This window comes from Telmatherina bonti (assembly GCF_933228915.1).
Source record: "Telmatherina bonti genome assembly, chromosome: 13".
Lineage (NCBI taxonomy): Eukaryota > Metazoa > Chordata > Actinopteri > Atheriniformes > Telmatherinidae > Telmatherina > Telmatherina bonti.
Genome location: NC_136611.1, coordinates 618,136 through 638,056, shown reverse-complemented (window position 1 = coordinate 638,056; position 19,921 = coordinate 618,136). Strand labels below are relative to the sequence as shown.

Here is a 19,921-nt window from a genome sequence, read left to right as displayed (position 1 = left end):
CTGCTGGTCATGGCAACTGTCCAGGTCCAGTGAAGGAGATCATCCATTATTAAATCAGTTCTCAACTCATCAATCAGGCTGATCTTCTGTTTAATTGTGAGAATTAGTCTAAAGTTACAGGATGCTAATGGATGTCTCTGTTATCTGGTCCCTTTTCTATGTCAAACACAAATGTGAAACAAGGCAACTTTATTTATAAAGTGAATTTAAAAAACAGACTGTTCACAAGTTTAAAGTGGAATTATTCTGTTCATTTCAGGCTAATTTATTTTTATTTCTGAGACCAGAAGGGCTGGGATTGATGGAGTTATTGTCACAAATGGCTTTATTTACTTCAGACCGACCCTCTCCGTAGGCTGTCAGATCAGCCTGCGGGCAAAACGAGTGGATTGAGACTCTTCCGCATTAAGCCCCGCCTCCCGCCACTGCACTACATCGGGACCGCGCACCGCACCTGCTTTCACCGTCATTGTAACGTCTCATAAACAGAAGGATTAGGCTCATATGAACTCAATAAGAAAACAAACTACAATGTCAACACATAGCATCCAGCCCTACATGTTGGAACCTGAATCAGAGCCTGAAAACGAAGTGGAAAACAGCAACCCACAGCAACGAATGCAGCAGGATGTCTCTCTTTGGTAAACTCACCAGCCATCGTTGGAAATAACTTTATCCCACGTTTTCCACCCGCCTGATGTATTTGTACATGCCCTTGTTAACCAGTAGAAGGTAACCAATCACCCAACCTTATCCCCCGGGACGTCACAAGGATTTCCACGTAGAAAAACTCTCTAAAACCACGCGTTTTTCATCGCCATGGAAACTCAAACTCAAACATGCGTTTAGGTGTTAAAAAACAGTGTCGTTCACATGTCTGATGAGGATTCAACACTGTAACACTGTAGAAAGCTCAGAAAACTCCAAATACCATCATAGGAACCCTTTAAACTAAACCGAGAGTCCAGAATTGGATCCTTCCAGTGCAAGCTAAAGGCTTTCTTTGTGTTTCATACCTTCATGCACCACCCGGCTCAGGCTTGAGCTTCATTTTGGACATTTAAAGATGCATCATGAATGGTGTGTGTAGACTGGTTGCATTCAGAGGTAAGACGACGCTGCGCGGAGGCGACCAATAAGGTTCCATATGGTGTGAAACTGTGGGTGTAATGGACCAATTCTGAGGCTGAGTTGTAGATTTGACGGGTTGTTCTGTCAAGTGAGACCAATTATCACTCTCCTACCAGCGCACAAAAAGAACACACCACCCTCCATCTCCAGGAAACCAGAGGCATTATTTGTTTTTATTTCTGTAAACCAAACCGAGCAGGAATAAAAGGGAGAAAATGGGACTGTAATCAGTTCTCCTCACTTCCCTCGTCGGTGCTAAATGTTTTAGAGCGGCTCTATGATGCTATGTCTAGTTGTCTGAGCGTTCTACCGTGTTTTAGTGTTGATTACTCATCAGACATATGAGCGGCGCTGCTTTTTATCACCTAAATGCATTTTTTCAGCACACTCTATGTTTGGTTTCCATGGCAACGGAAACAACTGGTTTTGGAGAAATTTTTTCTACTTTGAAATTGTAGTGACGTCCCGGGGGAGGGACTCGGTGATTGGTCATCTTCTCTAGGCTGTGCACCTTCATGAGAAGAAAGCCACGCCCACCTTCGCTACCCAATATAACGACTCCTTGACCAATCAGACGCAGCTCGCTTTTCACCTGCATTTTCCCTTTTACACTGAAACACACTGAAATACACTGAAACGACTTTTATAGCAGCCTGCCATGGTTTCAGGGTTCCGGTCCAGTGTTGTGTTGCCATGTTTAGTTCTGGTTTCCTGTTTTATTTAGTAGATTTTTCCTCGTGTGTTCCAGTTTTTTGTGAAATTAGGCAGTACGGTTGACGTACTGAAGCGTTTAGAATCTTACTCCCTGAGCTCCTTCCGCCTGGGGAAGGCTGGCTTCATGTTCATTCCCACTTTTCTAAAGAGACTTTCCGACTTGCTGGGGTAGTAAGTTTCTCTAAGTCTCTCAGCTGTGTGCTGGCTTGCCAAAAAAAGTGTTGGTCCCATTTGTCCCTTATCAGCAGCTGTAGTTTCAAGATGGCAGACTGTCATGGTGATTCCCTACCGACTTAGTCCTCGCATGCAGAAACCATCTAAAGTTCTTGGCTTATGACAATGTTTCATTCCCTCTAGATATGTGAACATCACTGCTGCAAAGAATCGAGAATATACAGTGATTTAGTGTTGATCGTGTGACTAATCTTGCCAATAAATGAAATGCTTTTAGCAAGTTTTGCTCTGATGTGGCTTATATGAGGTTTCCAGCAGATTCTTCGGTCCAGGATCACGCCAAGAAATTTTATTTCATTTACTTTTGAGTTGTGTATTATCAATTACCAGTTCAACATGTGTGTCTTTGTTATTCCTTCCAGACAACATAATCTTTGTTTTACTCAAGTTTAATAATAATTTATTTCTGTCAAACCACAGTTTCAGTTTTGCCATTTCTCCTGTAATCCTCTCCAAAACCTGCTGCAAATTCTCTCCAGAACAGGAAATATTTGTGTCACCTGCAACAATTTTCAACAGTTTTGACACTCTGCACATGTCATTGATATATATTCTAAATAGCTTGGCACCTAATACTGACCCCTGTGGCACTCCACATGACATTTCCATATATTCTGATTTGTATTCATCTATTTTAACAAATTGTTGCCTGTTCTTTAAAAAGCATTAAAAAGCAGCATGGATACAACCCTACAGTCCAGCTGATAGCTGCATTTCTGTCCCACAGCATGGATACAACCCTACGGTCCAGCTGATAGCTGCATTTCTGTCCCACAGCATGGATACAACCCTACGGTCCAGCTGATAGCTGCATTTCTGTCCCACAGCATGGATACAACCCTACGGTCCAGCTGATAGCTGCATTTCTGTCCCACAGCATGGATACAACCCTACAGTCCAGCTGATAGCTGCATTTCTGTCCCACAGCGTGTACACAACCCTACAGTCCAGCTGATAGCTGCATTTCTGTCCCACAGCATGGATACAACCCTACGGTCCAGCTGATAGCTGCATTTCTGTCCCACAGTGTGTACACAACCCTACAGTCCAGCTGATAGCTGCATTTCTGTCCCACAGTGTGGACACAACCCTAGAGTCAAGCTGATAGCTGCATTTCTGTCCCACAGTGTGGACACAACCCTACGGTCCAGCTGATAGCTGCATTTCTGTCCCACAGCGTGTACACAACCCTACAGTCCAGCTGATAGCTGCATTTCTGTCCCACAGCATGGATACAACCCTACGGTCCAGCTGATAGCTGCATTTCTGTCCCACAGTGTGTACACAACCCTACAGTCCAGCTGATAGCTGCATTTCTGTCCCACAGTGTGGACACAACCCTAGAGTCAAGCTGATAGCTGCATTTCTGTCCCACAGTGTGGACACAACCCTAGAGTCAAGCTGATAGCTGCATTTCTGTCCCACAGTGTGGACACAACCCTACGGTCCAGCTGATAGCTGCATTTCTGTCCCACAGTGTGTACACAACCCTACGGTCCAGCTGATAGCTGCATTTCTGTCCCACAGTGTGTACACAACCCTACAGTCCAGCTGATAGCTGCATTTCTGTCCCACAGTGTGTACACAACCCTAGAGTCCAGCTGATAGCTGCATTTCTGTCCCACAGCATGGATACAACCCTACAGTCCAGCTGATAGCTGCATTTCCGTCCCACAGCATGGATACAACCCTACGGTCCAGCTGATAGCTGCATTTCTGTCCCACAGTGTGTACACAACCCTACAGTCCAGCTGATAGCTGCATTTCTGTCCCACAGTGTGTACACAACCCTACGGTCCAGCTGATAGCTGCATTTCTGTCCCACAGCGTGTACACAACCCTACAGTCCAGCTGATAGCTGCATTTCTGTCCCACAGCATGGATACAACCCTACGGTCCAGCTGATAGCTGCATTTCTGTCCCACAGTGTGTACACAACCCTACGGTCCAGCTGATAGCTGCATTTATGTCCCACAGCATGTACACAACCCTACAGTCCAGCTGATAGCTGCATTTCTGTCCCACAGTGTGGACACAACCCTACAGTCCAGCTGATAGCTGCATTTCTGTCCCACAGCATGGATACAACCCTACGGTCCAGCTGATAGCTGCATTTCTGTCCCACAGCGTGTACACAACCCTACAGTCCAGCTGATAGCGGCATTTATGTCCCACAGCGTGGACACAACCCTACAGTCCAGCTGATAGCTGCATTTCTGTCCCACAGCATGTACACAACCCTACAGTCCAGCTGATAGCTGCATTTCTGTCCCACAGTGTGTACACAACCCTACAGTCCAGCTGATAGCTGCATTTCTGTCCCACAGTGTGTACACAACCCTACGGTCCAGCTGATAGCTGCATTTCTTTCCCACAGTGTGTACACAACCCTACGGTCCAGCTGATAGCTGCATTTCTGTCCCACAGTGTGTACACAACCCTACAGTCCAGCTGATAGCTGCATTTCTGTCCCACAGCGTGGATAAAACCCTACAGTCCAGCTGATAGCTGCATTTCTGTCCCACAGTGTGTACACAACCCTACAGTCCAGCTGATAGCTGCATTTCTGTCCCACAGCGTGGATAAAACCCTACGGTCCAGCTGATAGCTGCATTTCTGTCCCACAGTGTGTACACAACCCTACGGTCCAGCTGATAGCTGCATTTCTGTCCCACAGTGTGGACACAACCCTACGGTCCAGCTGATAGCTGCATTTCTGTCCCACAGTGTGTACACAACCCTACGGTCCAGCTGATAGCTGCATTTCTGTCCCACAGTGTGTACACAACCCTACGGTCCAGCTGATAGCTGCATTTCTGTCCCACAGTGTGTACACAACCCTACGGTCCAGCTGATAGCTGCATTTCTGTCCCACAGTGTGTACACAACCCTACGGTCCAGCTGATAGCTGCATTTCTGTCCCACAGTGTGTACACAACCCTACGGTCCAGCTGATAGCTGCATTTCTGTCCCACAGTGTGTACACAACCCTACGGTCCAGCTGATAGCTGCATTTCTGTCCCACAGTGTGTACACAACCCTACGGTCCAGCTGATAGCTGCATTTCTGTCCCACAGCATGGATACAACCCTACGGTCCAGCTGATAGCTGCATTTCTGTCCCACAGTGTGTACACAACCCTACGGTCCAGCTGATAGCTGCATTTCTGTCCCACAGCATGGATACAACCCTACGGTCCAGCTGATAGCTGCATTTCTGTCCCACAGTGTGTACACAACCCTACGGTCCAGCTGATAGCTGCATTTCTGTCCCACAGTGTGTACACAACCCTACGGTCCAGCTGATAGCTGCATTTCTGTCCCACAGTGTGTACACAACCCTACAGTCCAGCTGATAGCTGCATTTCTGTCCCACAGTGTGTACACAACCCTACGGTCCAGCTGATAGCTGCATTTCTGTCCCACAGCGTGGATAAAACCCTACGGTCCAGCTGATAGCTGCATTTCTGTCCCACAGTGTGTACACAACCCTAGAGTCCAGCTGATAGCTGCATTTCTGTCCCACAGTGTGTACACAACCCTACGGTCCAGCTGATAGCTGCATTTCTTTCCCACAGTGTGTACACAACCCTACGGTCCAGCTGATAGCTGCATTTCTGTCCCACAGTGTGTACACAACCCTACAGTCCAGCTGATAGCTGCATTTCTGTCCCACAGCGTGGATAAAACCCTACAGTCCAGCTGATAGCTGCATTTCTGTCCCACAGTGTGTACACAACCCTACAGTCCAGCTGATAGCTGCATTTCTGTCCCACAGCGTGGATAAAACCCTACGGTCCAGCTGATAGCTGCATTTCTGTCCCACAGTGTGTACACAACCCTACGGTCCAGCTGATAGCTGCATTTCTGTCCCACAGTGTGTAAACAACCCTACGGTCCAGCTGATAGCTGCATTTCTGTCCCACAGCATGGATACAACCCTACGGTCCAGCTGATAGCTGCATTTCTGTCCCACAGTGTGTACACAACCCTACGGTCCAGCTGATAGCTGCATTTCTGTCCCACAGTGTGTACACAACCCTACGGTCCAGCTGATAGCTGCATTTCTGTCCCACAGTGTGTACACAACCCTACGGTCCAGCTGATAGCTGCATTTCTGTCCCACAGTGTGTACACAACCCTACGGTCCAGCTGATAGCTGCATTTCTGTCCCACAGTGTGTACACAACCCTAGAGTCCAGCTGATAGCTGCATTTCTGTCCCACAGTGTGTACACAACCCTACGGTCCAGCTGATAGCTGCATTTCTGTCCCACAGTGTGTACACAACCCTACGGTCCAGCTGATAGCTGCATTTCTGTCCCACAGTGTGTACACAACCCTACGGTCCAGCTGATAGCTGCATTTCTGTCCCACAGTGTGTACACAACCCTACGGTCCAGCTGATGGCTGCATTTCTGTCCCACAGTGTGTACACAACCCTAGAGTCCAGCTGATAGCTGCATTTCTGTCCCACAGTGTGTACACAACCCTACGGTCCAGCTGATAGCTGCATTTCTGTCCCACAGTGTGTACACAACCCTATGGTCCAGCTGATAGCTGCATTTCTGTCCCACAGCGTGGATAAAACCCTACAGTCCAGCTGATAGCTGCATTTCTGTCCCACAGTGTGTACACAACCCTACGGTCCAGCTGATAGCTGCATTTCTGTCCCACAGTGTGTACACAACCCTACGGTCCAGCTGATAGCTGCATTTCTGTCCCACAGTGTGTACACAACCCTACGGTCCAGCTGATAGCTGCATTTCTGTCCCACAGCATGGATAAAACCCTACAGTCCAGCTGATAGCTGCATTTCTGTCCCACAGCGTGGATAAAACCCTACAGTCCAGCTGATAGCTGCATTTCTGTCCCACAGTGTGTACACAACCCTACGGTCCAGCTGATAGCTGCATTTCTGTCCCACAGTGTGTACACAACCCTAGAGTCCAGCTGATAGCTGCATTTCTGTCCCACAGTGTGTACACAACCCTACGGTCCAGCTGATAGCTGCATTTCTGTCCCACAGCATGGATAAAACCCTACAGTCCAGCTGATAGCTGCATTTCCGTCCCACAGCATGGATACAACCCTAGAGTCCAGCTGATAGCTGCATTTCTGTCCCACAGTGTGTACACAACCCTACAGTCCAGCTGATAGCTGCATTTCTGTCCCACAGTGTGTACACAACCCTAGAGTCCAGCTGATAGCTGCATTTCTGTCCCACAGTGTGTACACAACCCTACAGTCCAGCTGATAGCTGCATTTCTGTCCCACAGTGTGTGCACAACCCTAGAGTCCAGCTGATAGCTGCATTTCTGTCCCACAGTGTGTACACAACCCTACGGTCCAGCTGATAGCTGCATTTCTGTCCCACAGCGTGGATAAAACCCTACAGTCCAGCTGATAGCTGCATTTCTGTCCCACAGCATGGATACAACCCTACGGTCCAGCTGATAGCTGCATTTCTGTCCCACAGTGTGTACACAACCCTAGAGTCCAGCTGATAGCTGCATTTCTGTCCCACAGTGTGTACACAACCCTACAGTCCAGCTGATAGCTGCATTTCTGTCCCACAGCATGGATAAAACCCTACGGTCCAGCTGATAGCTGCATTTCTGTCCCACAGTGTGTACACAACCCTACGGTCCAGCTGATAGCTGCATTTCTGTCCCACAGTGTGTACACAACCCTACGGTCCAGCTGATAGCTGCATTTCTGTCCCACAGTGTGTACACAACCCTACGGTCCAGCTGATAGCTGCATTTCTGTCCCACAGTGTGTACACAACCCTAGAGTCCAGCTGATAGCTGCATTTCTGTCCCACAGTGTGTACACAACCCTACGGTCCAGCTGATAGCTGCATTTCTGTCCCACAGTGTGTACACAACCCTACGGTCCAGCTGATAGCTGCATTTCTGTCCCACAGTGTGTACACAACCCTACGGTCCAGCTGATAGCTGCATTTCTGTCCCACAGTGTGTACACAACCCTACGGTCCAGCTGATAGCTGCATTTCTGTCCCACAGTGTGTACACAACCCTACGGTCCAGCTGATAGCTGCATTTCTGTCCCACAGTGTGTACACAACCCTACGGTCCAGCTGATAGCTGCATTTCTGTCCCACAGTGTGTACACAACCCTAGAGTCCAGCTGATAGCTGCATTTCTGTCCCACAGTGTGTACACAACCCTACAGTCCAGCTGATAGCTGCATTTCTGTCCCACAGCGTGGATAAAACCCTACAGTCCAGCTGATAGCTGCATGTCTGCTGGCCTGGTAAAGTGCAGTTGGTATGTGGGATGGGGGTCCAGGGGAATGAAAGGGAGGCGAGAAGGAAGACTGCAGCTGCAGACGAAACCCAGAGACAACAGAAAGAAGGATTTAGGGAACATTCAGGGAAATATTTGACCAAACTGAAAGCCATTTTAGGACAGCAGACGAGCTGAGTTGGGATAAAGGCTGAGGGATGGAGTGGAACACGGCAGGATGGATAGATGGAAGTGAAGGACAGGACGATAGAAAGATGAGGGAAGGGAGGATGAACAGGGTGAGAGAGGGAACAGATGAACAGATTCGGGTCACTGAGAGAATATATAACCTTAAATCAGCTGATGCTTTTAGAGATGATTATGATCTGCCCCTGGATGACCGTTGACCTGTTACCTGTTGCAGCAAAGCTCTGAAACTGCCTTCTACAAAATCATGAATGCCATTCATGAGATGAGATAAAAATTTATGTAATATAAAGATAAAATTAATGCAAAACATAAAATCTGAACAATAAATACAAAAAGATCAAATAAAGACACAATGGAGGGGGGTTGTTGGTGGCTCTAAGCTGAGTGTGCAGGTTCTGTACTACATGCAGGACGTCGTAATGATGATTGTGATGAAACACCTCCTTCTTTCAAACATGGTGGCTTCATGGTGGTTGCTGGGCTCCTGAAGGACCAGCTTCGTCCTCAACCTGCAAAGTTTTTCAGTTGAAACTTTTATGTTGGAAGTTTCATATAAAGACAATAAACAACAAACAGTGGCTACAATTTGTTGCCAGTTTTTTTTTTAAAAAAAAGAAAAGGTAACATCTCAGAGAAGAGACAGAAATGTAAGGGTCACTGGGGTCGAAGTTCGTACATCGATCAGCTTTGACCTCCTGCAGGTGGGCGAGAAAGGAACTCCAGGCTTGTGAAAGTCCTCACTGAGCGAGTATGTAAGGATCTCAATCTTTCCTTTTGCATTAGTGATATCTTTTCTGCGATCCACATCTGACAGGAGGGAGCAGCAGATTTCCTGTAAGATCAGTCTTTTGGCGACAATCATTCCTGGCTCTCCAGGTCGCTGCATCACGGCGGGGAGGCCCTTGTTTATCCGTGAAATGCCAAAGATTGCTAGTCCGACATCAGGCTGCAGTTGCTTTTTGTAGGCTCTAGAATATAATATCTAAATATAATCTAAATTATATTATATATTATTATATTATATAATCTATATCTAAATATAATATAATCTAAAATATTTTACACCAAAAACCTGTTAGGGAAGGGCAGAACCAAAAAGCATGAGACGACGTGCCAACCGATGTTTTACACCTGTCGCAGACTGGTGGGAGGGAGGGGTAGATCTTATGCAACACCTTGGATTGTATAAGACATGTCTGTTTGCAGAGCAAGAGAGAATTTTAGACAAACAATCATCCCACACAGATTTAGGTCATTCTCCACCCAACTCCTCTCTCCAGGTTTGTCTCGTGTTCTCAGTACACGCTGCAGTAGAGTCATCAAGCAGGTGAACTATTTTGGAAATTAGACGCCTGGAGTAAGGAGGGCTTCTTAACACTAGAATTCCCAGCGATTTCTTACCCTCCTTGCAACTCCCAGAGGGAAGCCGGAAGGCTGCTGGGATGACGTGAACAACCCAACGACCAGCAGTTAGCCGCCTTTCCTTTTTAAATGCAGCCGGATTAGCATTCATGGAGCGGCATTCCTTCAGCAGGACATGTCTCACGTTGGGGGAAGGGTTTGGTAAAAACAGCCACTAAGATGTCTACTGATAACTTTTGTCCTGAGGAAGGGACTGGAAGGGACTTTCAAAACGTACTGCATTGTTTCAGTCATCACAGAAAGCCGAGAAGCTTTTCACCATTTCTCACGTTTGTCATGCAGCCTTTCTGCACACCGAGTCTAACAACGCACACACAGCCTGCTTTCAAATGAGAGATAGTTGGTTTCCTTTGATTTTTGTCACGAACAGAAAAGATTTTTGGTCAACACCACTTTGTTAAAAACTGCATCGGCAAGTGGACTTTTTCTCTTTTAAACAAAATAAGGACTAAACAGTCAACAGCTCGTCACTGTCCCTCATTATCTGCAGGTATATTTTATTTCATTTGAAGTATTTATTGCCTTACTATTCATTTTATTCTTGCTAGAACTACTTTTATGTATATGTGGGCTCTGTGGATATATATATATTTATATATAATCATTTAATTTAGCATTCTGTGTGACGGGTAATGTTATAAACATGCAACATAAATGAACCTGAAGGGAACTGACTGTCTGTTTTGTAAGCTCTTGTTAGGTCCGCTGTTTGCATGGGTCTCATTGTTTTTAACTTCTTTTTGCTTTAAAAAACGTTGGTCCACATGTACCAAGTAAACACATCTACTTACCTAAAGACATAACTTTGAAGTCATCTGTTATGGCAAAAAGTCTGTGTTTTTTCTCTTCTATGACATTTGAAAATCTGAATGGAAGGATGATTTCAGTCCGTCTTGAGCATGGGAATGGACACAGCGTGTTTGGGTTGCCTAAATTTGAACATTATCTTCTCCTTTTTTTACTTTAATTGCTGAAAAAACAGAAAATAATTTTTTAAAACATTGAAAATAACTAAATAAAAAAACTAATATGTATCTAGATGGCATTGTAAAAGCAGGTCTACTGGTTGGTACCGAGGGGGATAAATAGCTCCCTCAGTGTCTAATAGTTCACTGGCTTCAAGAATTTTACAATGTAGGACCGTCGACTCTGAAAGAAAGATACTGAAACTCTACAGAACCCAGCAGGCTTTGGACACGATCCGGAACAAACTCAACCCTTGTGACTCAGATTTTCTCAGTGTGTCATGTAGTGTGTAAGAAAAAAAGAGTCTTTTGAATCTTGTATAGCAGAAATAAATCTTAGCAAGTGGAAATTATTATTATTATTTCTCGTTGTAGCCGACTCAAGTGATCTCACCAAAGAAAACCTCCCCAAAGAAATGCATCGCTCCCTTTATCTTACGTCACTCCTGTCCTCTCTTTCATGTACGGTGATTGTGCAACACTTTCCCGAAGAATTTGTTCAAATATATCCAGACTGTTTTAAGGTTAATTTCCTTCTGTCTCCAGGACATGTTGCAGTATTTCAAACACATCTGTCTCATAAACGGACCAAAGATATTTGCCACATAATAGGCCGAACTGTAGTGGTAAATATGTGAATATTTTGTTTTAAAATGAATACAAAAATAAAAAAAACAAAACACAAAAGCTTGCTATAAGAAAACCATGAACCATGGGGTAGTATGAATGTTTTGTAGGCTAGAAATCAACTGAAAACATGAAACAAACAATGGCATTTTGTTACAACACACTGGTTTCTCAGGTAAAGGGAAAGCAACAGTAGTTCCCTCTCAGTTTCACACGTGTAATTGCCTCATTTACAGAACAATAGTGTCTCTTCACACCTCAGTCAGGATATTAGTTCAAAATGAATCCAGCCATTTGGCTGCCCTGTGGGAGATCTAGTTAGAGAAGCCAAATGACTGGGCTGTGGGAGCTCTAGTGTTAAAACTTTGTCAAGTTTGTGTTCTGCTGGGAGATGTTTAAATTGTCCTATTTTTGATTGAATGTAGTCCCTAACTTGTAAATACCGAATGAAATTTGAGTGAGATAGATCAGACTTCTCTTTTGGCTGATTAAATAATGCAAATTCTCCATCAATGTAGAAATTTTCAGTTGAAACTAAGCCCTTCTTTCTCCAGTTATCTGACCATGGAGGTGGAAGAGAGTGGTTAAAACATGTCAGTGTTTGTCTCTGGTAACGCCAGAAAGCTTCTAATCTGGTTTAGAATTCTGACCCAAGTTTTCAACACGAAGCAAAGTTTTCCACGGTGTCAGGTTTGCCGATCTTAGAAAAAAGCAAAGCAGGTCAGGAAGAAACGGACTTAGCTTCCATCCTGAGCCACAACGACTTGTAGAGGTCAGGTCGTCTCTGGATGCTTGTCGCCAAAACATTAAGATCCTGACGTTCGCAGCCCAGTAAAAGTGTCTGAAAACTGGCAAGCGCAGACCTCCTACTACTTTGGGCTTTTGCATGTGCACCTTAGAAATTCTGGGATTGTTATTGTTCCAACTATTAGAAGCAATGATGGAATGTAATTCCTTAGAAAAGGCAGAGGTGAGAAATTTTGACAGAGGAATTTAGGGAGGGAAATCATCTAAAGAGAGTTTATGCGTCTAAATGGTGGACAAAGGTAGCAGTCTCTTCAATGTTTCGTTAAGTAGATGATGGAGGCCAAATGTTTGTTCAAACCAGTTGCTAGAATTTTAGTGATTATCTTTCTATCAAAATTTTGAGGTGCAATTGGTCGATAGCTAGCTGGATCAGTTCCCTCTCTGTTGCTTTTCAAAATAACGGATATGTTAGCCTCATACAATGTTTTGGGCAAGATGTTCTCATTTTTAGAATTTGAAGCGGGACAAGCATCTCACAAAACCTCTTTTAGAATTCACAGCTAAATCCATCCGGCCAGCTGCCTTACCTGATGGGAAAGGTTTTATTGCGCTGATTACCTCCTGTAGCGTGAAGTCCGAGTCCAGGTCAGTCCTGGCTTTATTGCTGAGCTTGGGCAGCGGCAAGGAATCAAAGAAATCACTTCAATCAGAATTTGTAACGTTGTGTTTAGAAGAATATAGTTTGCTGTAAAACTCCCTGAAACGATGGTTTATCTCTAACGGGTTAGTTAGGAGAGAGCCAGTCCCTGATCTAATACCATGAATCAACCCTGATGCCAGAACACCTTTTAGCTGCCGTGCCAGGAGCTTCCCAGGTTTGTCCCCAAGCACGAAATGTTTATGCCCTAGTTTTAAAAGTAAACTATTAACCTGGCTGCTCAAAATACCGTTATATTCACATTTCACATCACTTTTCTTTTTTTTGGAGTAGAGGAATAAGAAATGATATCTTCATGCAGGACAACCTTCAATGTTTCCCAGAGGATAGAGTCTGACACACAATCATTGTCATTTGTTTCTATGAAACTCTTCACCTGAGCTTCAATGACCTGAATAAAACCATGGTCACTAAGAAGTGTAGGATTACAACGCCAGGAATAAGCCTGCTTTGGGAGAGAGTTTTAAGGACAATGTCACGGGGCTGTGATCAGAAATCAATGTTATGATATTTTGGATCAGTAGTGCGATGAATTAAATTAGAACCTGCTAGAAAATAATCTATCATACTGTACGATTTGTGGACATGAGAATAAAATGAGAAATCCCTGTCTTTAGGGTGCCGAATCCTCCAAATATCTACCAAGTTCCTAGATTTGAGTAAATTGTTTAAAACAGATGAGAATCCAGGAGGTGGACATGAAGACAACCTGTCCAAGTAAGGATCTAAGTAGCAGTTCAGGTCTCCAGCGATTATTATGTTGGAGTCATTGTCATCCGGCAACAGGTCGAAAACCCTCTTGAAAAAATTTGGATCATCTACATTTGGCCCGTAAAGGCTGAGAAAAGTTAAAGGGAATGTATTAATAGTACCAGAGACCAATAGGTATCTACCGAGAGGGTCAGTAACGACGGACTTTAGCTGGAATGGAATGTTCTTCCTGATTAATATGGCAACGCCACGAGCATGAGATGTAAATAGGGACTGATATAACAGAGATATCCAGTCACATTTTAGTCAGCTGATAGAGATTTTAGATGTCTGTAAACGTTACCCCTTTTGACAGGACTACCAACCCCTTAATATTCCATGAAGCAAGCATGATGTCTCTACTCCGAGTCCAACCTGGAGTTCAGGTGGCATTTACAGAAGGAAATATATAGCACAGTTATTTTGCATAACTAGATGCCAAAATAAAAGCCACTGGCAAATATACAAGAGCACAATAAAACATGTGCAGAACAAACATGTCTGAGCCACAAAGCAGAGAACATATACAACGATCCCATTCCCACCCTCGCGTCCCCCTGACGCAGAAGGCCCCCATATAATCACAGCAGGAGCTGCCGGATCAATTACCTCCAACACAACATGCTCCGACCGCAACATAGCTTTAGTAAACTATGTCACCACTAAATGAAAGATGGTAAAGTAGGTTAAAAAAAACAAACAAACAAAAAAACAAAATAGCACCCAAAACTCAAAATTATCCATGAGTATGCACTACAAAGCAGCGCTTACATGACGTGTTTTAAATAAAACATTGTAGACAGTCCAAAGGCAGTTTATAATGAGACGGGTTATGAGATGGGTTTCTCTGACATGGCGTAACACGCTCACCTTGTTTTTCACGCACAGGCCTTGTAAAACTGTGTGAAGGTCTCTACTCACTCCACTTCTCGTGTTTTATTGAGCTTCAAAGCCCTGGCAGCCTCTTTCGGATCAGTGAAAGTTTTCGGTGTTGCGTTGCCAGTAGACATGGAGCTTGGCTGGGTAGCGTAATGTGTGTAATCCCTGCCTTCCATAGGTCTTGTATTACACCTCGGAAAGCATGGCGTTGGGTCATCACTTCACTGGTGTAGTCTGGATAGATAAGCACCTTGTTCCCTTCGTACTCCATCGGCTGCTGTCTGCCGCGGCGTAAGGTCAGCTCCTTCACTTGGAAATGGTGAATGCAAGCCAATGTGGTATGTGGCTTTGCACCTGGAACCGGCTTAGGCTGCAAAGAGCGATGCGCACGGTCAACTTTCACCGGTTGTGGGAAATGCTCATCTCCCAGCAACTCTGGAAAATCAGTCGGGTTTCCCTTTTCAGATCCTTCCTCTATGCCAACAATCTTTATATTGTGTCTGCTTCCAAATCCAGTATTTTCCCTTGAAGTTGACCGGCGTGCTCCTCCAGTTGTGCGCACTTGGCTTCAAGTTCCCCACTCACAAGCCGAGGGCGCTTGTAGCTTGCTCTTGGCCGGACATGTGGTTCTGCAATTCAGTCTGAGCTGCAAAGAGTGTCTTGAATTTCGTCTCAAAGGCATCAAAATGCTCATTGATCCCACATAGAATAGAGTCAGACATGTCCTTGCCAATTTCCTTGCATATTGCATCAGTCCTAGCATCTTAATTTTGAGATGGGGAGCCCCCGGCGTGGCTACCGCTAGCATTAGCACTGCTTGCCCCGCTAACGTAGCCTTCAATGATCCTGGTTTTACTTGCATCGCTTGGCTTCAGCATTCTTCACAAGTTCACATTGACTATAAGCCCGGTTCATAGCTAAGCGAATCTCCAAAAAGAATAATAGCCTGTGAGCAAGTACAACATGGTGTAAGTGAGAATTATCAAGGTTACGGTCAGAGCTCAAGCTAAACACGTCTACATCCTTTGAATGCTGGAAACACCCCCTGGCTCTAACTTTTGAAAAGGAAATAAGTTTTATTTTGATCTGTTCCCCATTACAATGCTCCCTCTCAAGATGTATCAAAGTCTTGTCAGTGGTGCAGACACCTTCTGGTCTTCATCATTACGGCACAATGCGATGAGACCAGGATTGGCCTTCTGTGATGGTCACCCCCAGGTATTTCCAATCGTTTCATGGCAGGAGTTGGCCACCCTTGCCTTAATGTCTCATTTGTGTCACGCTGAGTGGTGGAGGTGTGGACCCAAATGCAGGATGGGAGGCAGGAATGCAGAATCTAGACGGTTTACTCCATGAACTGAAGCAAGACACCGCAGGTGGCACAAAAACACAAGAACCTAACATATAACTAACAAAATGAACCAGCCATGGGGAACAGAAACCAAGGGGGAACAAGAAACAGGTGAGATGAATTAAACTAACGAGACCAGGTGAATCTAATTAACAGGAACAATGACTAAACAAGACACAAGTGAATTAAATAGGGGAAACTACAACAAAAAGCAGGAAACCGAGAACTAATGAGAACAAGAAACATGACAATGTGTTTTGAGGGGAGTTGAGCTCTATATATTCCATTCCATTCTATGCTACAGTGTCAGTCATTTAGCAGACGCTTTCCTCCAAAGCGACTTACATCTGAGAGTAAGAGCAGCACAAGCAACAAATCAAGCAGAATTGACATCAATAAGTGCTAGTCAGACTAAGTCCAGTTGGACGCAGGTGCCCGCTATGTGGATGAGGCTGTCTAATTCTTTTTGTTTTTGTTTCTTTCCCTCCCTACAGTAGTCTTTGTTTAATTACAAAAAGCTTATTCAGTCCAGAGTTGTGTCAAAGAGCTGAACAAATCATTCTAATGTGTAGAAGAGTTAAGCTACATGCAGAAATCCTCAGCTGAACAGCGGAATCTTTAGCTTAATATAAGGACTCTGCAGATCGGACCGAGTTCAGTGGATCATTCCACCACGTGGAACAACAGCAGAGAGAGTCTAGTTACTGATGGGGCACCATGTTATATACTCATCTATTAGCATATATATACTCCCACTAGTTCAGATTTTGGGAGCAAACAATATTTCTGATTATAATTATGCTGATGACACTCAGCTCTATATTAGTCTCTCAACAAAGGATTCTGGTCCCAGACAAAGCATAAATTCTTGCCTCAGTTAGCAGTGTTAAAAATGGCAAATCAAGGCAGATTATCTGAAATCATTCTGAAGATGGGTTATGTTTCATTGTCTGAACGAAATGGACCAAATTATGCAGACCTTCAGAAGCCATTACGAATGATAGGCTAAGATATGCTGAAGTAGCAGCAGGACAACTGGGATAGTCACATAAACGGGCCTCAGTTCAGACAACAAATGCAGCAGTCAAATAAATCAACATCCTCTGAATTAGTCAGGATCCTTGCTGGGTTCTTAGCTCATAATAGGATGAATGCCACATCTGTCATCATCATGAAGAAAATCGCCTTTCAAGAGAAAGTCTGAACAAAAATGCTGTTACAGGAAAGGAAAAGTAGAGTAGTCACATTTTCCCTTCATTGTCCTGGTGGCATTTGAGATTCATGAGTCAACACAGTTTCAAACTGAACATAATATTTCAGGTCTCTATTATCATTTTTAAATATATAAACAGTCTTTTCTGTGTGTCCTTTTCAGAGTGTCATCCCCCCTGCCTGCATTGTACTGGGCCGTCTGCAGACAACTGTACGTCCTGTCTCTCCCCATCCAGCCTGTATGAAGGCCGGTGCGTCCCCATCTGTCCACAGTCCTTCTTCAGCCAGGACAACCAATGTCAAGGTGAGGTACACATATTTACCCAACTCTACAGTGGTACACACATGTTCAGTTCTAACAAGAACCATGAAATTAGAGCTCAGACTTGACAAAATGGTCCATTTTCACTAAAGATGTCTTTAACCTCAAGGTTGGAAACTTTCAATAAATTAGAGGTGTGACTTTACTTTTAATCACAATCATTGATTTACAGAAAAATAACCCGTTAAACAAAAAATGAATGCATTTAATCACGTAACGTTTGGCAATGCACAATTTTCTGGAACACCGGTTACACTGATGCACACAGTAAATGACTCAGCACTTTGATGCTATATTGAGTGGGTTTTCAGACCGTATAGTGACTATATTTGAAGACAGGGTGACTATCAACAAGTCTAGTCACTTTTTCTGGCCATATTGGAGACTTTTGGTGAGTAATATTAAAGCTTGTATTGTTTACTCTCCATTAGCATCAGCTGCTGATGCGTTAGTTCCTCCCCCATCCAGAAGAAGTCTCTAGAAGAAAAGAAGGTTTCTGTGTAGAGGACAGCTCTACCAGTTAATACTCCCCAGCAGATTAAAAGCCCAGTAAAAACCAGTGCAAGGAAGCCTCATGGTCCCACTGACGTATCATACATCAGAAATCCTTCAGAAGGACTACCAGCTCTTATTTGTACAGTGGCATGTTAACGGTGTGTTCAGACCAAACGCGTCAAAAACGCTCGACGCTGGTCACTAAAATGTCACTTTTGTGTCCGACGCCCAAATCGCTCCCGCCATGTTTGCCGCTTGTGTGGAGCGAGCGGCAAACATGGCGGAAAAGAGAGGAGGAAAGGCGGCGCTTTCCTTCCGGTCAGTCTGAATGATGGCGGTGCCGTAGAGATGACATGGTTTTAATTTCATAAATAAAGCTGGAGGACGTCGTCGTAGGGCGGTGATAGTCACTGTTAATACAACAAGAGCCGCACTCAGCAGAGAGCCCCCCCCAAGCAAACAAAGCGTTCCCATGCTACGTATCCTTTTTTTTTTCGGAGTTCGGTGCAGCTGAAATCAGCCAGAACTGGCAACCCTGCCTGCAGCTCTTGTTAGTGGAGAGAACTGCAGCGTTGAGGATCATTATGACTTGTTTAGATGCATTTTCAGAAAGCCAGCGGCTGCTTCACGAGCCGCAAGGCAAGAGTCGGTGATCCGCATGAGGAACGCCGTCGTAGGACGTCTCAGCCCCGGGTCTGGGTTCAGGAATCCTCCAGGAGCTGCCAGCTGATCGCTCTGATTGGCTGACGCTCCGCATCAAGCCGCCAAAGTTCACATTTTACATCTCTGGCGTTCCGACGCTCAAAACGTGACGCGAGAAAGCTTACCGGCCAATAAGACACGGTATATTGTTCAGGTTTTATTAAATTATGCAGCTTTATCACCAACTCTGCAGCTCCCCTGAGCTTTTCAGCCTTTTCTACAGCATCGACTCAGCTTCACTCCAGAAAGTAGATGTTTTAAAGGCCCCCCCTCCACAAGCTGTGTGTGGTGATATCTGTTCATTCCCCCGTGCAACGCTGCAGCCTGAGGTGGATGTGCTCCATGTAATCACATGCATCGTCTCTTCCAGCATGCCATCCATCCTGCCAGACTTGCTCCGGTCCCTCCCAGGCCGACTGCACCTCCTGCAGCCCGTTGGCCTCCCTGCAGGATGGCTACTGCAGGACAAGCTGCCAAGAGGGGTTTTTCCTCAGCGCCGCCTCTGGAGAGTGTCTCAGTAAGTCAGACTTTGTGAATAATACACAAGTTTGATCATATCACTGATGTGGAGGAGAATTTGACATTATGAGGGTTCAATATGCTGCTTTATCCTGAGACACTTTAAATGAAAGATGACAAGCGGACGGTAAAAAGTGGAAATTCGGACTGATGTTACAAACGATGCTTTGCTGAGCTGCATGTCGTTCCTGTCCTGATCATTTATTCACTAAACTTAGTTTGAACTTGTTTCTCTTCCACTTAAAGGCGAGAAGTTTCCACTTCTTCCTGGTGGGAAAAATAATTTATTTTGCTCCGCCGCCATGTTTCCATTCTGTCTTCTGGGTAGAAATAAAAAAATACACCTGAAACTAAAAAACGCCTCAAATGTCCATCAAGTGTAATTAGGGGTGACATTAGAGCGGTGACATCGCAGAGCGGTGACATCGCAGAGCGGTGACATCGCAGAGCGGTGACATCGCAGAGCGGTGACATCGCAGAGAGGTGACATCGCAGAGCGGTGACATCGCAGAGCGGTGACATCGCAGAGCGGTGACATCGCAGAGAGGTGACATCGCAGAGCGGTGACATCGCAGAGCGGTGACATCGCAGAGCGGTGACATCAGAGCGGTGACATCGCAGAGCGGTGACATCGCAGAGCGGTGACATCGCAGAGCGGTGACATCGCAGAGCGG

General features: G+C 45.1%; 1 protein-coding gene across 6 annotated transcripts in view; it reads left to right on the top strand.

Annotated features, from left to right (window-relative positions):
- Window positions 1-19,921, top strand: part of LOC306764394 (extracellular matrix organizing protein FRAS1-like) — a 623,368-nt gene that overhangs the window by 222,122 nt on the left and 381,325 nt on the right. For all 6 annotated transcript variants that reach the window (XR_013771547.1, XR_013771548.1, XM_079251555.1 and 3 more), the window contains 2 exons: window positions 17,373-17,513; window positions 19,099-19,245. Coding sequence is in view for 4 of the 6 variants with exons in the window: in XM_079251555.1 (XP_079107681.1) it covers window positions 17,373-17,513; window positions 19,099-19,245 (288 nt within the window). In the remaining 2 variants the exon portion in view is untranslated. The remainder of the gene's footprint in view (window positions 1-17,372; window positions 17,514-19,098; window positions 19,246-19,921) is intronic.